Source organism: Chaetodon trifascialis, chromosome 14, assembly GCF_039877785.1.
Source record: "Chaetodon trifascialis isolate fChaTrf1 chromosome 14, fChaTrf1.hap1, whole genome shotgun sequence".
Classification (NCBI taxonomy): Eukaryota; Metazoa; Chordata; class Actinopteri; order Chaetodontiformes; family Chaetodontidae; genus Chaetodon; species Chaetodon trifascialis.
Genome location: NC_092069.1, coordinates 18,054,409 through 18,076,589, shown reverse-complemented (window position 1 = coordinate 18,076,589; position 22,181 = coordinate 18,054,409). Strand labels below are relative to the sequence as shown.

The following is a 22,181-nucleotide window of genomic DNA, read 5'->3' as shown; positions in this document are numbered from 1 at the left end:
CAGACCCAGGCCTGATAACACTGTTTTCCCTCGACCCGTGAGCTGCTAATGGTGTGTGCTTAGAACAACACAGCTAGGAATCCTCCGGAGATGAGGGCCAGTCAACTGGGATGGACGGATAGATGGATGGATGGATCTGAGGACCCAAGGCCCTGAGAGAGACAGAGAGGTTGACCACAGGGACTCAGAATTCCCAACCACTCGCTAAAACATACATGCACGCTGTAAATCCACACATCGACACCATGGACATGACCACAACCACCGCCAGCGTGACTGTAGGCTAACCAGAACACAGGAGGCTCACAGGGGACACTAGCTAAAAACCAACCCGAAGCCCATGTTTTATTATCTACATCTGGTGGTCTAGCTTATTATGGCCTGCCTCTGCTCAATGTTAGAGCACAGAAACACCAACACACACACACACACACACACACACACACACACACAGTACACAGAGTACCGCTCAGCATGGGAACTCCATGCTGTCTTCAAACAAATAATTAAAGGCAAGGTTAGGAGGTCGTGTGGAGGTCATTCCTTGGGATACAGCTCAGAATGTGTACATTACCCCAGGAGAAAGCGGGCCGGTGGGGGCAGCGGTCCACTGCTGTTTAATGTGGCCAACTGGTTTCTCCTGGCCAATAAGCCTTAAACACATTTTCAAGTCGCACATCAAAAACTCCTCTTGCGGTGCTAAGAATGCTTTGGAGCGTGCATGTGAATATGTATGCACTTGTCAGCCAATATGTGTGTATGTGCATGTCAGCGCATTCTTCGCACAGTGCTGCCAATTGGCCAACACTAGCACTTCCCGCTGACATACCCTGAAATGGCGTGAGCAACACGTGTGTACAAACACATGTGTATGCGCAATATGCGTCTCCTCTGCGAGACTGAAGAGACAGAGCGCTGGGTTTGCGAGCACTCTGAGTGTTATTGCTGTGCAAGGCGCACAGGAAAATAACAGACAGATATGAATGATGGAGCCAGGACAGCGGGAGTCCACTTGACACAGGGTCTCCGCTAGGCTGGATCAACACGGCATCCCTGGTTACTAATATCTGCTCACACACACGGGGGGGTGGGGGGTGGTTCAGAGAGTGTCTGCTTAGGTGTTAAATACCCTGGCAAGCATACAATGTTATGCTAGACCCAGTGTGTGTGAGCGTGGGGGGACTGAGGGGAAGGAGTGGTCAGAGACAGCAGACGAGACTTATAGGTCTAATAGGGAACTTACATAATCCTAAAACATGCAATGTGTCTCCAGTGTATGAAGTAGAGACGTTCAACCTCACTTTAATGCAGCAACCCACATCAGGGTTGTCCCAGCAAATCTCAACAACACAAACAGGCAAAGGTCAAAGAGTTTCTGGTAAATTAAATAAAATAAAGTTTAAAAGAAGTTAATGTTAGTTACATGCTGTGACCCCAGGTTCTACGACTACAGGCTTTCAAATGCTTATCGTGTTGCCTTTTTTCATGGATCTGTGTGTGGGCAGTGGGGCTCACTCACAAAGTTCAATCACTGACCATGGACTTCAGTTAACCTGACAGGTATGCAATGATCTTTTGTCTAATTTCAGAAACTTGCCAGATGTTACTGTGGTTAACTTAAAAGGTTGGAAGGCCCTGGCATCATCATCTTAAAAGAAAGGGCCTTATAGGTTGACAGAAACTATGGAAGGTTACTGGAGGTTGGAAGATCAACACACCATCTTCAAAACACCAACACAGCAAAACCAGTCTGTCTGACTCAGTGCTCGTATTCAGGCTTTTTTTTTTTCTTGCTTCCTCATCTCAATCTGTCAGAAAGGCCTTGTTTCTGGTTAACTGACTTGCAGCCACACCTGGTAACTCGCTCCTGTTGTCAGCATTCCTTCCCTGAGAAATCGTCATGCCAAACCACCCTACCCTGGAGTGCGGCCAAGACGAGAAAGAGAGAGAGACAGAGAGAGAGAGAGAGAGAGAGAGAGAGAGAAGGAGACAGCCTCGACGGCTGGCTGGCCAATTGCTGCAGAGATCCGACGGAACCCAGCCAATCAGGAGTAGGGTCACTTGTTTGACGAGTTTGTGATGAAAGAAAGAAACCGAGCCAGAGCCGGAGAGAGAAACAGAGAAATACTAAACATGTCTTCTCCGAGAAACGAGCGGCGGAATGCTCCAAATGTAGCCCTGCAGAGCGAGAGAGCGAACGAAGAGAGGAGGCCGCTTTGAAATTGTGACACAGAAATTGTTGACAGTTTATTGCCTTCATGGCTGACCTGCACATGCCCATTTTGAGGGCTCATATGCCAGGGACAGGGGGGAAAGTTTCCGTTTTGTCAGTCAAATCCCCGGGCCCCTGTCTGTCTTTGCAGGAAGATTAGATGCAACACAATCTGAATAAGAACGTGCTGAACTCAATCCCCGATCGCTGCTCGCAAACATGACTGTCCTCTGGTTCCTATTAAAGCTCATTGCTTCCATACTTCTGCTTCAGACAGAAATAAAGATTCCAAACCTCCAGCGACTGAGTCACAACTCAGTGGAATCAAAGGAGGAAGGCTTTAGTTTGACCCCCCCCCCCCCCCCCAAAAAAAAAAAAAAAGAAAGACGGGCAGAACGGAGCAAAACACTGAGTGTCCTTTGACCAGGAAGTGCATGTAAATTAACCCCATGACGAGGGTGTGTTTAGTATAAGCAAACACTAATTATGGTCCGGTCAGACAGTGGGGCAGTCTGGGGCTACTGAACCTCCAACACTGATCTACTGTAGTGTCAACAACACTGATTGAATCAGCTCACATGGCCCGAACAGGCCCTCTGTAACAGTTTACACATAGCTTGCCATCAGACTGAACCTACAGTATCTGTGGATTTATCATAAACTATCACAAAGGAGCTTTTCACAGGCTCTGCTCCTCCAGGATGGAGATAAAGGGCAAGCAGATAGGGTAGGAACGAGGAAGCTTCCTCAAGCTCATCCTATCAGAGGCAGAGTTTCCCTTTTTTCGATCCCTTCTTTAAGTTAAAACAGGAGTCAACAGACATAAGCGAACATTACCTCACCCCCGTGTTTGATTTAGTGCAGATGTGAAGCGGAGCGAGGCGGGATCGTTTTTTAGGAACGTCAGAGAGGGCCCACGTTTGGGGCAGCCACTGTGTTTACATAGTTTTACCTCTGTCTCTCTCTCCCTCTCTCTCATCCACAGTGCCTGTTCCATACCCCCCTCCACACTCTTTTGTCTGCCTCTCAAAGGGGGACTGTTTCACCTCTCCTCCATGGACTTTCACTGACCTGTTTTTCTTTCCCTTTTTATTACTCCACTCATTGCCCTTTTGTGGCATCCCCCACCCCACCCCACCCCCCCAGCCCTATATGAGTAACATTTGCACTGCTCTGTCAGTCTAGCTGCAGAAGTTATTCCTCTCTGAAACCCGGGGAGTACGAGTCATTAAGGCTCAAGTGGAAAATCAGACAAAGAATTATATATTTGTGTTGCAAACTGACACGATTTAACGAGCAGCTAATTAAAATAAATCAATAGCACTGCGGCATGCTCGCTCTCTGTCTGTCTCTTTTTTTTGCTCTGATTTTCTGTCAGCACCAAAGAGGGAACACTGCAGTGTGGAGTGCAATGCTATTCTAGTGATGGCTTAACCCTTAAACTCAGGCTCATACTGCCGCCTATGCATTATGATGAATAAGGGAGAACTGGGGGTCAAGTCATGAGAAATAAACACCTTACAGCCCGTCGATTTGAATGATAGGAATATGCAGTAATAATCCCAGACGTGGCTCTCGAAACTACAACAGCAACACAAACAACAAAGGAAACAAACACAGACATCTCTCCCTCTGTTTACCCTCCCATCTAACACCTTCTCCCCTCTTCCCCCTGTCCAGTGAGGGCATGTCACCCCTGGGCCTCGCAGTCCAGCGGCCTGACCCCTACATGGCGGGCTGTGCGGCCCCAGCTGCTGACTGTCCGTCAAACACCTCCAGAGCAGCGTTGGGCCAGGAAGACCACGCTTGTTGCCCCTTTGATCCGGCAAGCAGCAGCTGCTGCTCCACACAGCAGCACTTTGTTCCTCTGTCTCCTCACCACACTCTGTCCTACGGCACAAAAACACTGTGCAGAAGTGGAGGGAGAGAGAGGAGATGAGGAAAAAATGTGGGGGTTATGAAGGGGGAGAGGTTTTTAAAAAAAAAAAAAAAAAAAAAAAAAAAAAAACGTGCCCGTTCTTTCCTCCACTAAAACATCAACAAGCTCTGACAACGGCAGCGGGGGTTTTTCTTGGCCCCGACACAGCTCTCAGGCATCTCCTTCTTGACGCTTCACCCTCCCTTCTCTTTTAAGAGATATGATAGTTATTGTTCAAATCAGCCAGGGTGAATGGAATGGACCGAGGCCAAGCCTGCCCCAGGCGTCAACACACCTGTATGAAAGAGACCTTATTGTAGCAACCCAGCATGGCTAACCTGCCCTAGCTCTACCAGTTTTCTGATGTTAGGAGGGAGGGTGGAATTATCTCCTCTTTTTCTTTCTTTCTCCCTCTCTCCGACAGTCCCCTAATATTTCCTGTCATTAACCTCCCTTTCCTCAGAGGCTGGCACCTCTGCCCTGGAATGTTTTTACTAACGCTGTTATTTTTTTTTCTTGAATATCACCACCAGACATGAGGATTAAGGAACAAGTTGATCCACATCTCCCTTGTTAGCGAGGCCCCTCTTTCTCTCGCGCTCCCTCCCTTATGACAACACCTTATTAACGCGCATAGGTGCACAAAAAAAGGTATCGCCTGCCTGCCCAGAAGCCGAGGGACCAACAGCTGTGTTTCCCGTTGTTTGAAGAGCATCTGAAAACATCCGAGATATGTCAATATTATCCCCCGTCAAAGGTTCCGGCACATAGCGCATGACAGGGGTCGTCAGCGCTGGAAGGTAGCGCTCATTCCTCATAAGCCAGCTTCTCACCTTTTGGGTGGGTGAGGGCTTTGTGCTTTCATGCAGGGCCAGCGAGAAATAGAGCAGAGACATGCTGGCAGGCTGGCACACACACTCAGACACACACAGAGCAGAGAGAGGGGGAACAGAAAGCAGGAGTGAATCCAGCACTATCATTACCCCGGCCTACCCATCAGCCCTCCTGAGATGAGTGGGTGTGCTTACAAGATCGCCCCATTTTCTCAGTTGTGAAGACTGCCACCCCTGTTACCCAGAGTTCTCTTTTTCCCACAATGCCAGGCCTGTTGGGCTCCTTTGTGCGTCTCTGTGGGGAGGGCAGGTATAATCTCCGTTTCCATCCACTTCTCCCCGCTATCATACAAATGTGTGACTTTTTTAGCCTCTCTGTCTCCCTCCTGCACTATCCTTCCATCTCTATTTCTTTCACCCTCTCTTTGTCTCTCGCTCCATCGTCTTCTGCTCCCTTTCATTCTCAACTCTTTTTTCCCTCTCCGCCTGGTAATCGAGTGAGAGATTCCGCGACTCTGTGACTCCCCCTTATTGTCAGATATCAAACAGGGCGGCTTTGTGGATTACCAGGGGAAGCTGATAATGACATGATAGAGGCGTGATATTTCAAACAAAATTGAGTGTCAATTGCCTGAATCGTCTAGGCAACACAAGTGTCTGCGTTGCAGCAGCCAGGAAGGAAATAAGGCCAATCTATTTCCTTTGCTTCATATCAAACGTCTCTTCGCCCCCCTCCTTTATAAGACTATAATGGGTTCAGCTCAAAGAGAAGAAGAGGGGGCCTGCCAAGAGGGGCTTCAACAGTTACGTCCTTACGCAACATGCATACATACACGCTTGGGTAGACTTGTGAGCATGCGTGTGCTGTACGTGTACACACACACTTGCAGACATGAACTTGTGCTCCTGAATCTCAGATGCCTGAGCAGAAGTCAGAAAGCAGAGCCAATGGGAGGTTGTGCAGGGGAAGGTGCCCCCATTTCACCGCCCCACCCCCAAACATATATACACATGCACATGCTCTCTCTCCTCCTGCCACTTTCTTTTCTCTCCTCGCACTGCTGCACTATGAACCATGAATTTGGGGCAGTGCAAATGCACAGCAGTTTGAGCAATTAAAAAGTGACACCTAAACCTAGAGGATAGACTGTCGAGATTCTCTAATGCCGGGGTTTAGGTGTCGTTGCGCTTGGAGTCTTTAAGAATCAGACTACTGGCGAGCACAGGACTCAGAGTCTGCGTGTGTGTGTGTGTGTGTGTGTGTGTGTGTGTGTGTGTGTGTGTGTGTGTGTGTGTGTGTGTGTTTGGAAAGGGATTCTCCCTCCCACTGGGATGTCATCATCTTCTCATCATTGTGTCTCTGGCGTGCCAGTGAGTGTTTCCACCAAGCACGTTTCCATGATGCCTCTGAGTAAGTGTGTTTGCGTCTAGCACATATTAGTGACCACGAGAGTCATCGGTCAAATGTTGTCAGCTCGTCTCTGACTTCCCTGCTGAATTATTAATCCCAGTTTCAATTGCACATAATTGCTTTGACATACATAAGCGCAAACGCAGGCGCACAGGCGCACATGCGCAGGCACGGTCAGGAGCAGAGTTTAGGGCTAAAAAGCCCAGCAGCAGGCGAGTGATATAAATAGCTGTTGTTTGTGGAAGGGACTGCTGGCAGAGGCAGCACCGACACTGTGGAGCGGACCACAGGGACTCTGATGTGCCTGGTGGCCTGAAGCGAGCCCTCTGCCTCTCAGATCAGCTCTACCGCTGGCTGTGTACAGCCCTGACTGGCCTCCTTCAAAATGTGACAGCCTGAAACAAACACAACAATCTCTCGGTCTCGCAAAAGCCAAACTCCATTCAGCCCACACTGCAGAATATGGTCCTTGAATGTGAGTCTGTGAACTGTCATGAGCGAGTCTTCCTATAAAGGGTGTACTAGTAACCCTTAAACACAGATGACCCCGTTCTCAAAAATGCTCTATTATGTAGGTTAAGCTTTCCCGAACCAGAGATGACTGTCACGTCGATATCTGCTGTAACCTCAGAAAAAAAAAACTTCTCACATGGCAGATATATCATTTTGGAAACTTGCTATTTCTTCACCTTATGTCTGTGAGAAAGCTGAAGAAAATCTCACGTACAGTATAACAAGAAGATGATAAAGCAGATATGTCTGGGGGGGCTTACAGGCGGGCGCCCTCCACCCCCACTAGGGAGAACGCATTCCCGCCATCCTCCCTCCTTGGCGCACATGCTCACAGCGTCTACCAATTGAAACATCATCGTCGGTAATGGGAGGGATAAATATTCATAAGGCTGGGAAGTGAGAAACCCTAGATTAGGGTAATACACTCCTCATTGTTCTCCCCCTTCCTTTCTCTCCTCCTCTGTATCTCTGCATCTTGTTATGCATGTAATAGCGTTGGCTAATGGTGGCTAATTCCTCCAGCTACCTGTGATAACTTCATCCAAGTACACGCACATGTGTGTGTTGGTGTGTGCGCGGAGACAATGCTTATTTTTCACCTCTCCCAAATTGCAAATTACCACGTTTGATATGTTCAAGATTTTGGGCCACATTTGAATTAATTTGTTTTTGTGGAGAGGCCCTGTGACTCCCTCCCTCCTGCCTCTCCCTCCCTTTTTTCTGCTTGGCACCGACTCCACTGATATCTCATCCATAACAGGCCTGAACTGGGGCAGAGCATGGCTTAAACAAACAAAAGCCTATATTGATTTATAGGGTCTTCTATGATGGGCTTATTGGCCTGCACCTCAAAGCCACAGAGGGCACAGGGCCATGAATCACAGCTTCAGAAACACACACACACACACACACACACACACACACACACACACACACACACACACACACACACACACACACACACACACAACAGGTAAGAATAATACATTGGAGCATTGTTAAGGATGTGGTTACAACCCTCTCTCTCTCTCTCATATCCAAAAACACTCACTTTCATTGTGTCTTAAAGGCGGGGGAGGGAGGTCAGCGGCTTTTGAACGCGACACCACACAAACAAAGCGAAGACGGAGGAGCGTGCTTATTTACATGCTGTTACTGTATATCCAAACGCAGGGATAGAGGGAATGCAAAGTCAAGAGAAACAGAGAGAGGGAGAAAGAGTGAGAGAACGAGCATGCCTGGACAGAGAGAAAATACCTTGTGGAGGTTCACAGAGTTTAAAGAGCTCAGCCAAAGAAGGAGCTCCTGTCCTCTCTGGCTCCAACACACACACACACACACACCCTCAAGGCCATTCTGTTACACCTGGTCACCTTTATCCCTTTTAGTCCTCCCACACCCTCACCCCTCCTTCCATACACATACACCATCCACCTAAACACATACACAACACTCAGCCGGCCGAAACACATCGCAGGCGAGATACGCGCAGCAGCACCCTGTGGCCAACACACAGCTCCTCTGGCTACCTCCCTCAGCAGATAAAACTAATTATTCCAAATCTAGTCTGTCAGGTTGTCTGATCCTCTGGGGCCTCAGTTTAAATCTCCCTCCCTCCCTCCCTCCCTCTCTCTCTGTCTCGCTGCCTCTCTCTCGGTCATAAGCCACAAAAAGACCAAGAATCTCTGCCAACTGACCTCCAGAGTAAAAACACAAACAGAGTGACGAGCCATAAAGACACATATAGCGCCGCAGCAGCTGAAGCACATGGCTTGCTTTGTGAAAACAGGCCACTCTGAGCGACGACCACACCGACCTGAAGTTTGATTTTTCTTCAAATGCGCGACTACAGAGCTAATCAAAATCCACCGGGAGGGAAAAAAAAGAAGCAGCGATCGAGCCTGGTACTCTAAACAACTTTGAAAAATCACAAAAAATGCATGACATCATCTAGCATACAATCCAAAGGACTTATGCACCTATTCAGACGCCTAGTCCCTCTGTTGGCACTTGCCGCTGGCACCCATGTTAGGCTTTAGAGCTAAATAACAGGCCAACATCCCAGGCTTTCCAGCTGCACGCCCTGAAAGCCCATGGAGAAACCATTCGTCCCAATGAGCTCTAAAGGCAAATGGAAGCTCATAAACAGAGACTTGACTGTATAGACTTTGCATTTTATCTTTCAGCAGTTTCCCCTTTTATGAGCCAGGGAGCCTTATAACAGGGGGAGGATCGGAGGGATGAGCACGATGGGAGGATGGCGGGGAGAGAGTAAGGGTGACAGTGAGGGTGTTCGGGAGGAAGACGACGGCAGAAAGAGCAGAAGAATAAGAATGAGGTACAGGTTGCCAGGATGAGACAGAGGAGAGCCGGGGTCACAAATCTTGCTGCTATTCCAGTACGTGACACCTCCGCTCGTTTGAGGCTGCTCATTAACAAACAATACTGCTGTGAAATTGGTTTAATGACAAAGTAATAAAATTGCTATTCTGCTCACAGATGGCCTCAGGCACAGGGAGATTCTGGCAGGCTTACTGTGGCTGCCCGTGTGCATTAAGCTGCTTGTTCATGAAAACAGCATCCTACACTTTCGTTCTCACTATCACCAACCTTATTTTTTTCTTTTTAAGTTCTTTCCCTTCCTGCAAATGAAATAAATTAACCTACTTTCCTCCCTTGTATTCTCCTTGAATTCTCCCTCTCCCACACTCTCACCCTCTTGCTCTCCCTCTCTCCCTCTCCTCTCACTCTTGTATTGTCTATCTCGTTCTCTCTCTCTCTCCCCGGTTCTCACCCCTAGTACAGAAATTACCATCTTAAAATAAAAAAAGGAGGCTCGCCCACGCAAACGCAGCTCGACTTCATTTCAAACGCAGAGCCCTTGTTATTAAACGACCCACCAATAAAACCAAGCCGTTGAGGAATGAAAGAGCCAAAAGGAGCAGAGAAGTACAAAGACCTCCCTCCTCCCATCTCTCTCTAATGCTTTCTCTGTAATGCCTCTTTCAGCTCTTTGCCTCTCTATCTTGCCTCGTCTGGCTTCGTTCTCCTTGCATGCCGTCTTTGCTGGGAGAATTCCACAGCCTTGGAGAGTCTTGAGCTTGTAATGGGAAAACAAGTAAAAAAGCATTCATTTTTGTGCATGATTGCCCGACACTGCCAATCTTATTAAAGCGCCACCTGTTTTTCATAAATCTGGACTCACACAGAGGTGGGCACTGGGCTGCTCCATGGCCGCGGTGGGTGTCCATGCCATGCTATGACCCAATGTGCCCCCAGTGCCTGATAAACTAGGAGTGGGCCCTGTTAATCACACTAAGCGTTTCAGCAGCGGCGGGTGCTCGTGTACTTGCAAACGGCACATTTACTGTGAGCGCACGCGTAAACAGAGCGGCGCACATTAGCATCAGCTATTCAAGACTCCCATGGCTTATCCTGGGAGGGCAGCATGTGTCTAGATTGCGCCGCGAACAGATATTTGGATGTGTAACAACTGCTGAACAAAATGAAAAACAAAATGAAACCTACTGCAACAGGGTGTCTGCTCTATTTTACTCTGCCAATGATGAAAATATGTTTTTCCAAATGTGCTACTCCCGCCAAAACAGATAAAATGGGATTATTATTACAGTATCAAGAAAGCAGCCAGATCAAATGAACTTAGCGGGTAGGGGGTGTTGGTAGGGGGGCTGGCACTTGGGATCTGACAACAGAGTCAATTCTGCTAATTAACTGCCAATTAGCAGTCCCTAAATGAGAGGGATCATGATGTCTGTGTTGGCAGCGCCTCGATACTCCCTCTCTCCCTCTCTCTCTCTGTCAGACTCACATATACACTCATGCACGCACACACACACACACACACACACACACACACACACACACACACACACACACACACACACACACACACACACACACACACACACACACACACACAAGAGAGACACACACAAAAAACGCACACATAGCCGCAACCTCTCCACACTCCAGCTGTATATTTAGAAAGCCAGGGGCATAAGATGGCCACTGCCGGGAGTCCCTGGTTGCAGCCAAAAAAAGGCCTGACATTTCCATCTGGGTCAAAGTTACACAGATAACCAGCAACTTCAGTCAACTCTCCCACCGATGTGGCAGAAATGAAGGGACGGGTAAGTAAGGAATAGGCGGTGATATAGAGAAGAGGAAGGAGAGGGAAAAAGGACCTCAAAAGCCTCTGTGTGAGATTCATAGGACTTAAATACTTAGAAAGAATGTGGAAAAAAACAGGCGGCTGGGCCAGTTTCATAGCACGTTACATTTGGAAAATATTAGTTATTATTTTGCATTTCATAATGGGCTCGCCCGCCAAAACCGGAGGATCATAAAAAATCATAAAAAAATCATAAAAGCCAGTGTTCCTAAGTGTCTCATTGGACTGAGGGAAGGGGGGGGTGGAAAATGCTTCGCTAAGTGGAGGAACAAACTTGGCTTCGGTCTTTCTCTTTCTTGTTCTCAGATACTACAAATAAATGTGCTTGACCGTTAATAGCATTTTGCATGTGAACCTGCAGTGCAGCATCGACGTGTTGGGCGAGTTAAACTCTGAGAACTCTGGAGGGATCCATGGAGAGGGGAGAGAGAGAGGAACAAGGAGGATTTGAGTGGGAATGGGGAACATGCTGTGAAGAGAGCTACAGAGCAGTCAGTTCAGAGCTGGCTGAACTCAGTTTATCTGCACGCTGTGCTACAGCAGCGAGCAATCTGGGATTCTACATAGATAGGCAAAAGTTGTAAAGGCACGTGAGTGTAATGACTTTTTTTTTGTAACTGTAGTGTCCTTTCGACCTCTCTTTTTATCTCTTATTCTATTTATTCCACCTGCACACCTGCCCAATTACTGGACAGCGACATGTCTTTACCATTGGTTGCATATGCTGTAGTTAAAGATGGAGTTTGTCCTCCTAAGCAGACAGATCTCAGAAAAAAAAACAAAAAAACAATCAGTGCACCATGGTCTGCCCTGAATGGCCGGCGAGATTGAGCCTATTTCATCTCCTCAGTGGGCACAGGCCGCTTGGCGCCGTCGTCTGGCGGATATCCTTCTCTTATCATGTGACCTGTGCTCTGACAGGGGGCAAAGGTTGGCTGCGATCCGCCCCTGTGTCTTAATAACTCACTCATTGTATTCCTTTCTGCCGCTAATTAGAGCCTCTCCCCTGTGTGTGTGCGTGCGTGTGTGTGTGTGTGTGTGTGTCTGTCTATGCATGTATTCCCCCCTGGGCTGTAGAGAGGAGGCAGAGATGTAAAAATAGAGTGTGGCTTAGTGCCCTCTTTATTGTTATTAGTGCTCCAGTGGCACAGCAGTCAGTCATCATAGATGCCAAGAACTGACAGATTCGCTCTCTGACTTGCTCTGCCTCTCTCTCTCTCGCTGTCTCTGCCATGGAAATGACCAACTGGCTGCCTGTGAGACGAGGGAATAATGAGGGGACGATTTCCTTCCTTTTTTTAGATGCTGTTTCTCTCAGTCATCTGTCATCGGCGTCATCTCTCAGGCCCATGCAATAATCCTGCATGTTATGTGTGTCGAGTGTGTGCGCGTGCGTTGCCGCAGTGGTAAATAACGGCAGGATAGCTGGTGTGTGTGTTTATGGCAGTGAGTGAGAGCACATCGTGCTGGGTCTGACGCTGAGACATGAAAGGATTCGGTCAGGCCCCATTTAGCCCAGACTGATAGCAGGACACCAGGAGCTGCTGAGGCAGGCAAATATACCGCTAGATACTGTAAACTGTAAACGCTCCTCCAGCGAATAGACACCTGAGTCTGCTGTTTCACCTACTTCATTATCCCAGAATGCCATGTGTGACATGGCCCTCACCTTTTCCCGCAATCTTAAACAAATGCAATTACATGTCAGACCACGCCCCCATTCTGTTAGCATGACGCCAGTTGTCTCAAATGTAAGCAGAGCAAACACACTACCTAATGGTCAACTAATGGCGTCCTGACAAACTGTACACACATACCATCTCTGTACATACTGAGAGAGCACAGTTGACCATTAGTAATAACGTGCATAACGTGCACATATGCACACACTTATGCACACAGGGGACACTATTAGTTGGATAATCAAGTCCTGCTCCTCATCCGCTCAACACCAGCGCAGTGAGATTGTGGACTTTAACCTGTTCCTTTGTCCCTTATTAACATTAGACAGCTAATGGGGTGTGGGCTACAAACAGGTGAGGCTGCCTGCTAATGATATAGTAGATACAGAACCAGGTGGAGTGTCTCCAGAGGTACAGAGACAAAAGGTTTCCAGTTAGAAGTGGTCTGATCTGGGTTTTGTTTTCTGTGTGTACAGGTGAGCTGCAGGTAAACGTAAAGGGAGGTGTCGGTTGGAGGGTATGGTTTGGGGAGGTTTGATGGGGCAAGTTGGGAGAGCGAGATGCACTGTCTATTGACTATCACACAGAGCACCCTTGTGCCCTCGCTAGGCTGCGATTGTGCCGGCGGACAAAGCCCTGATTCAGCACATCCTTTCCCCGAGGGAGAGCTCTGGAAACCGAAGACGGCGGCCATTCCCTCCCTCCCTCCCTCCCCCCCACCCCCCTCTCATCCTCTGCTCCTGTCTCTCCCTCCCTCTGTCTCTATCTCCCTCTCTTTGGCCAGTAACATGGCAGCGGCCATGCATCAAAGGGAGCTACAGAACAATGCAAGGGGCCAGCCAGGAATTTGAAGAGCTTTTTCTTTTTTGAAACAGGAATTTCATACGGCAGAGTTCTGTCATATCCTGGGTGGACCGTCTCAGCAGCCGCTGGAAGCAGAAACCAAAAAGAAAAAGGCGAGGGCACAACCCAAAACAAAGCGATATTTGACTGTAACTCGCTGACCTGCCTGGTTAAGCACCAACAGGGGAAAGAAAACTTCAGCATCCTCTCTCTTTCTCAGCTTTCCCCCACTAAAATAGCCAATAGCGTGGCAGCATCCGCCTGTTCAAAACACCCAGAATGTACCAGAGATAGACGAGCAGAGGGTAAGCCTCTCTAATGACTTTATTTGTGAAAATTGATTCCTGGTGTGTTTTTGTTAACACAGCTGGTGTAACATTAATACACAGCTCCGTGACCACCTCTGTGTATGTGTGTGTGTGCGGAAATACGGTTCATGAGGATGTTACCCAGCACGAGATTCTTTCAGACCTCTTTATAAATGGAGCTGAGGCATTTCAGCGCCAGGCTTGGATTTCATGGCCTCTGAGAAGGCAGGAACTCTTCCTATATCTATCTCTGTCTCTGTCTATTTCTCCCTCTCTCCCTCTCCTTGCAGGTTTGCAGACTATTTCTGCATTAATCACCATGACACAGGCAAGGCAACTCAATTTTCTGCTCCTGTAGGTAAGGTGCGTGGCGTCCCGAAACGGTGGCACGAGGCATGAAACAGGCAAGCGGGGGCTAATCTTTGGTTACTGGTGTAATTGAAATGCTATCCACACTGTAGGGTGCATTAAAGTCTGATAACAGTGGTTCCTGTGGCCAATTTAAGTAGCTTGACTTCCTTTGGCTAGAAGGGAATAAAGAAAAGGGTGAGAGAGAGAGAGAGAGAGAGAGAGAGAGAGAGGGAGAGAGAGAGAGAGAGAGAGAGAGAGAGAGAGAGAGAGAGAGAGAGAGAGAGAGAGAGAGTACGTCAGGACGAAGGGGGGAGGACGAGGGAGGGGGCTGATAGATAAGGCCGACAAACCAGGCTAATTCTCCAGGCATGTTTCTCATTGTGATCCAGAAAAATGAGAAAAAAAATGTATCACAGAACCAAAAAATCAATTGACCCTCGGGTGGCTTGTCAGGCTGCGAGTCTGATAAACCTAAAAGCTTCGTTAATGTCGGCCTGCCTGTACCCAACAGATAGAGCACTTTGTAAATGAACCCGCTTTGATAAATATATTAAGGAAAGCTGTGAATAAAAGGCACAGACTTGTCATTTGTAAATAGAACCCCCGCTACATGGAATTAGAATGATAAAATGGGGTTCCATATAATTAAGTTTGTGTAAGACCTGAAATCCGTGCAAATACCTTGCCGGAAATTTGAAAGGAAGCTGTCAGTTCAATTAATCTGAACATCACCCTGAGAATGTACTGAACAAAATTAAGCTGCAGATAAAACCTGGGCTAGTATTTTGATAAGTAATTCCTGTATCATTTCTTTGCTTCTGTGATCATTTTATTTAATCCACCACCCCCAGTTATGTGCTAAGCCATCTACAAAGGCCCTGCTGGCCAGGCCACCAAAACCTTAATCCACCATATAGCTTGTGTAAAACGGGGAGGGGGTGGAAGGCAGTTTTGCCTTTTGTGGGGGCACCAGTGGCGGTGCTAGGTATGGTTTTGGATGAAGGGGTGGGGTTGGTGTGGGGGCTGTAAGGGTAGCTTATGATCTCTGCCTCTCTCCCTTAAAAATATCCCTCTGAATACATGTGCATCAAACCACAAAGACCACTGACTTAGCCGCAGAACACTTCGCCGATAACACCGGAACATCCTGGTAGCTTACGTATAATAATGTTACAAAGGTTGTCAGTGTGTGTATCTACGTGCGCACCTCTGTATGTGTCTACATGCGACGGGGAGGGCTGTACATAAACGGTTTTCACACTTGGCGGGGAGAGGGAGGCGAAGGCTTTTGAAAATGAAAGGCAGAGCGATGCTGGTGGTGGAGATAGGGCGAGCGGAAATCTTGACTCACCAGTTGTTTACTTGTAAGATGGTGAGGCCTGTGTCTTGGGCTAGCTGCTTCTTCTGCTCTTCAGAAGGGTACGGGTGCTGTGGGAGCAAACAGAGAGAGAAACACACATGTCAGCCTCTTTGACATACAGATTAACATAAATATTCACGCATGTAAGCACTCATAAAGAGAAGTGCTGGAAGGCAACACATGCTCCGAGTCAAGTTCCTGGCTGCCGCTTATTACTGTATGTATTCAATATGTTCTCGTGTTTGTTGTATTGTGTAACATAAGACTGCACCTTCTTGTGACCTCCACCCAACCCTGCCCCTCCCTTGCACAGTATAGACATTCAGAGCATACACATATCCACCCACACATCAACACACACACACCTCTGTGCTAAACCTGTCGGAGCTGGCCGAACAAGTTTGTCAACTGTGATAACCCCCTTCCTTGTCCCCACCACGCCCACACACAAACAACATATAGCGCATGTACCAAACATATGCACCACGCACAGGAACAAAAAAAAAAAAAGAAGAAGAAGAAGAAGCACCTCCGAACACACACAAACAGACAAACAAGACTTTCGAGCGGGCCTTACGCAGATACTGTGGTGTCTGGGAATCCTTTTATAATACCAAGCAACGGAGTGAGTGGGTGCAGATTTGCAGTGAATACATTTATCTTTCCTTGAATGTCTGACATGTATCCTGGTGGCGGCTCTTTCATAGAGAGCAGCTGAATGCAGACGAATGCTAAAAGAAGAGAATGCTGTGAAATCTCCTCCGCAGCCTCGCCAAGATTTTTACCTGAAAATGTAATTCTGCGACCAGGGCTGCAATGATACTATTTGTGTCAGGTCCAATCTAGAGAACATGGGCTGATATAAATGGCAGACCTTGGGCTGCCTTGCTCCCCCTGGGCCTGCTATGAAGCATGACAAAACAACAGTGATCGCTGGTGACAGATGTCTTTAAGGGCCAGATTAGGAGTCGGGGCGCACGCAAACGAAACAAATGAGACACTATGTGTTTCATTCAGCCATTGCAGACGGAGAGCACGCATGCACACACAGTTGCACGTTCACACGCACAAGCATGCGCAAGCAGAAATGCATCCGGACACAACCAAATATTCACCTGCAAACATTACACCTGCAAATCACAACACAGAAGAATTCCTTTTAAGGCGACACTTAAATCCTCAGCTATTTTCGGGTGGTTTCAGGCTCCATTAAGAGACATTCTTCCCCCTTAAGGAAAAACACCTTTAGCCTCACCACTTATTTCTTCAGCTTCCTCCTCCATACTCATTGAGGGAGCAAATTCCATAAAGCTGGTAATGTCTGCCTGGCTTGTGCTAATTGAATTCAATTTTAACACGCAACGATAACAGTTGCTCAAGGACTACTTTCTCATTTGCTGCTGAAATAATTGATCTAAGTAAGGTTTCATATCAGCGGAGAAGAGGATTCCTCCTTTCAGGTGGCACTGCCTGTCTAAATGCAGTTTATTTTAATTAAAGGAGAGATGAAAAAATGGTTCGAGGAATGTGCTCAATTAATAACAAACAAGGCTGAGATTGGACAAATAATGAGTGCTGGCTGCAGAGAGGGATTAATCTGATTTGTACTTGTGTACGTAGTTCCTTTTAATATGCTAAAATCATTAACAAAGGAAAGATAATAATGCTTGAATAGAAATACATTGTTTGATTGCCAGGTGCTGACATTTTCTTGGCTGGGGAAGACAGAGCAATTTTTATTGCTTACCCTGTGTGTGTGTGTGTGTGTGTGTGTGTGTGTGTGTGTGTGTGTGTGTGTGTGTGTGTGTGTGTGTGTGTGTGTGTGTGTGTGTGTGCATGCATGTGCGTGTGCTCATACAGTACATATGTGTGCACAAAGAACAGATATACATATCTATATCCCTGCGTGTGTGTGTTTGTGTGTGTCCCCTCTGGACAACAACATGTAATAAGAGTACGGCTTCTCGTTCCCTCCCCCTTACACTCCTGGGCTTCCTCGGCGTTTTCACATTAGCTCTGACCTCGGTCGCCATCAAAACACGCTCGCAAATATAACAGAACACACACTCCCTCCCACTCTTTTTATGCATGCGCACTACACAAACATGTACACACATGCACAGACGCACGCACAAATTGAGACGTAGCTAAAGATGATGCGGTACGGAGGTGTGGGGAGAAGAGCAGCCTAAATTGGAAATGGGAGTGGGTCATCTACATTGTATTAAGGCTTCCTCAGCCTCTCAGGCCCAGACCCGGTCATCAATCGCCTACTGTCAGGCAGAGCGCGCTTTAGCTCGGTGATAAATACGCCGGCCAGCAGCATGGCTCGTCCAGCAGCCACCGCGTAATGAATGGTTTGAACAAACAAGAAAGATGTCTCATCAAGGAGAGTGGGGACGTTAAAGCCCCCGTCGCACACAAAACCCCTGAGTAAGGAGATTTACTCTGACCACATAGACACGACACTAAAAAAAATCCTATTTCGTTGGGCTCATACCCCTCCCAGCCCTTGCTCATTCCCCCACTCCTTGCCTTCCTGTGTCAGATGAGAGTAACCCCCTGCAACCCCGAGACTTGCATGCACTTGCACATATGCACAGCCAAGCACACGTACACACACGAAGCAAATTTACAAACACACACGGAATACGTCTGTATACAACCTTTCCTCATCCTCTCATCTGTCCTCAACGCTCTCTCTCTCGCTTTTCTTGCTGACCCCCCTCCCCCCCCCACCCGACACACACACACGTACTTTTTATGGCTGCGACTGCAGGCCACCCACACTTTACGCTGTGGCAGCTTTGCTTAAAGCATGGCGCGCTGAAATCTCAGCTACAGAAAATGGTGTGCGGTGGCAATGGCGGCACACACACGCGCGCACACACACAGACGTGAGAAGCAAGCCGGCGTGGTGAGCCTAGAGGTTGCAAGCCTGCAGCAGCCGTGAAATTGGAGAACGGCTATTTAGACCTCTGAGTAACCTCTTAATGTTAATTGCCTCAGTAAAAAAAAAAATATGTTAGTAAATCAACCAATGAGCACAAAAAATGTGATATGAAGAGCACACGTGAAATGAATCTGAGGATAAATATTAAACAGAAGACGCAAAGCCAGAGAGCTAAATGTCTTCTAATGTGTTTCTTCCTGGAGATGTCCTTCACTGCCCTCAGGAGACAGTATGACATGGTTATTTAATGGGTGAAACACAAACACAGAGCAAGATCAAAGATGGTATTGATAATCTCCCCACTAGCTTTGGATTCGCTCAATATGTTCAGTTACAAACACCAAGGCCAATATCCTTAAAAGAGGATTGACCGCAAAATGCAAAACAGCAAGCCAGAAATGAGCAGCTTCAATTTGTCGTCCGGGGCAGCACTGGTCCGCGATCGAAGCGGCTCTGTTAATTACGCTAAAGCCTGTTAATGTGCACAGGCGTGCACTATCCTGCTGCAACACACGCTGTTCAATTCCTGCAATCTGACCCGAAAACGCACAGGCGAACCAAATCAACATGAACGCATAAACACAAACACAGGCGCATACGCAGGTGGATCACATTCTGCCTGTCATTGAGAATCGAGCCGCGTGAGCGTGTATGTGTGCGTGTGTGTATGTGTGACCGACTGCTGGCTAAATTACAGGGTGTGATGTGCTCTGTGCTCTCTGATAGTGCTGGATGTAATGGCCCCTGTGGATGCTGAACATTACAAGCTGAGGTAGCTCCATCATCTGCTGCGTACGGTCCTTAAACCCCCCCTGAGCCCAGCTTGGCGTTTCCCCACATACAACGACCACATCTACGGCAGGACCACTCTTACTTCACACCACACCTCTCGCTCACGCTGACTCCTGTCTACTCTTTCAACATCCAGGTCGCTATATATCAGATTCATACTCTCCTGACACCTATTTGCTGCCCTCGTCAAACCCACAGCCTGATCATTATCCCGGCCGTTCCATTCAACCCCCACCGCTTACCCGGCTGCCCCTTCCCCTCCACTCACAGAACCTGCAGCCCCCTTGAATGAGAAACTGGTGGACCCCATTGATGAATGACATCATCAGCGTGTGACATGAGTTATAGAGCCAGGTCACAAGGTTGCAGTGGCTTGCAAACCTATTCCATGCTAATGACTCCCAGGAAATCACAGGCCATTGGCTGTTTACCCCGCTGCCATGGCAACACAAAGGATTAGCTGATGATGATTGGTGTGATTTAGCCCCAGCTATTTTGTCTCTGGGACAGGGTTATTAGACAATGTACATATATATTTTTCTTTATACTATAAAGCCATATTTTTTCTTCAATAAAAAGTGCTAAACAGACATAAACAAAAATAATGTTTTTGCATGTTTTGATGGGTTTTATTGTGAGTTTGTGTCTAGTTTTACAGCAATATTGTATCTCGTTGTTCTCTTTCATATATGCCTTCTTGGCATTGATTGGAATCTTATTTGTCTTTAATCAAAGTGACTGGAGGACTATAATAATATTCACTGTCAGAAATAAACGCAATCAAATATAGGAATGACATTTTAATATGGATTCTGCATCGAGCTGGGGTAAGATTGGCACATTTTAAATATCAAGTTGCCGCTCTTATTAACGTTACAATTGGCTTCTTTGACAAATGACAATGAGATTGAATGCATATCGGCATTACTGGGAGATCCAACAGATATGACAAATAAACCCCGTTGGAGTTTTTGAATCCATTTTGAGTGTTTACTATGCACAGAGCAATATCTGTCAGTATTTTAGCTGCGGCCTGGTAGATTTTGTGGTTTAAATCGAAGGATACAGTTAATTACTTCCATCTGTGCACATCAAATAGACTGACAATTGACAATTAATAAAAAGAGGAGCTTCGTATTTTTATGACAATGACAGAATCGATTTTTCAAATGTACCAGTATGAACTACAAAGAATTATATGTATCATGGGCAATGATTAGTTGAAATGACTAAAAGACTGAACAGTGTTCGTAAGTTACACTAAAAAGAAGTTGTTTTTATTTTCCATCACCATCCTGATGCCATCTCTGTGCTAACTTCTCTATCTCCATTGCTCTCTCTTTCTCTCCCTCTCATTGTGTGTTGATGGGCGGGTGGAGGCGGGAGGGAGTTTTGGGTGTTTGTTTTATTTTACTGGGAACTACACTGCTTCCTGACAACAGTCTGAAAACAGGCAAGAATGCCACATGGCTTAATGATCCAACCCTGCTACTCTTCCTCTCTCTCTCTCACCCTCTCTCTCCTTTGATCACACACACACAGACACACACACACACACACACACACACACACACACACACACACACACACACACACACACACACACACACACACACACAGATACAGCCAACTTATAAACAGAACTCACATGATGCCAACCTACAAACCGCACACACTGCATGCCAACCTCTGATAACAGCAAATAAAAGTACATCCATATCTACACCTCACACGATCTGCATTCAGAACATACCTCTACACTTCTGTCTCTCTCGCTCCAGACTCCAGAGCTTCCACAATAAGCATGAGGGCTCTCAGCAGACTGCCCTCTGACAGTAAAACGGTGATGATTGCAAATACAAGGCAGACTGGCGTGGCCCCCGGCATCTATAATAGAGCAAAAGGGCCCCGAGTCTGTCTGTCTGCCTGCCCCTCTGACTGGCTGGCTGGCTGGTTGGTTGGCAGTGCATCAGTACTACTACTGCTGTTGCTGCCATGGCCCGCCACAACAATCGCTGGCTGGGCTCCTGAAGCCAGCTCTTGGCCCTCAGCCAACAGCCTGTTTGCTCTACACCATTAATTTATGTTCACTGGAGATGGTGCAAGGTTGTAGAGAAGCTCTACGGCATAACTGCCCTGCTCGCCTGCCAAGCTACAGTAACAGTAAAGTGGGTGAGGGGAGTTGGAAGGAGCGAGGAATGAATGGAGGGAGAGGGTGAGGAAGGAGCCCTGGAGGATATGTGAGATATAGGCATCTGATTGTACCAAGCTCCATGAGGCTAAATAGCAATCACTCCCACACAATCCCAATGCACCTCCAGACTTAGCAGATCGACCAGAGAAGAGAGAAAGATGCTTTTCCACATGCTATCATGCATAATGATAATAAGGTATCACTTCTATCCAATAAAGAAAATAAAAAAGGAAAAAAAACAGTGTTCATTATCTACACAGAAATCCACAAGACTTCCAAACAAGGATCGACTGAACGCAACCCATAGATCTATTGGAGTTTGCCAACAGTTATATACACAGACTGTGTGTGCTGTGCTGTGCTGTGCTGTGCTGTGCTGTGCTGTGGACCTGGTCTCGTTTGTGGCCTGCAGCCATAGAGATGTGCCTATTTAATCGTCAGATCGGGTTCATGGCTTCTTTTTCCACCACACGGCTGCCCCGCTGCTTTCAAGAGGAGGAATACCATCCCTCCATCTTTACAGTGGGGGCCTGGTCTCCTCTCAGTCTCTCCCTCATTTCTGTTGATCTCTCCTTCTCCTGCCGTACTCCGGGCCCCAGCAGCTATCCCTTCCCCGCTC

The 22,181-nt window shown here is 47.3% G+C and overlaps 1 protein-coding gene across 8 annotated transcripts in view; it reads right to left on the bottom strand.

Annotated features, from left to right (window-relative positions):
- Positions 1-22,181, bottom strand: part of meis2a (Meis homeobox 2a) — a 78,574-nt gene that overhangs the window by 8,427 nt on the left and 47,966 nt on the right. For all 8 annotated transcript variants that reach the window (XM_070978736.1, XM_070978732.1, XM_070978739.1 and 5 more), the window contains exon 9: positions 15,615-15,691. In XM_070978736.1, the coding sequence (XP_070834837.1) occupies positions 15,615-15,691 (77 nt within the window). The remainder of the gene's footprint in view (positions 1-15,614; positions 15,692-22,181) is intronic.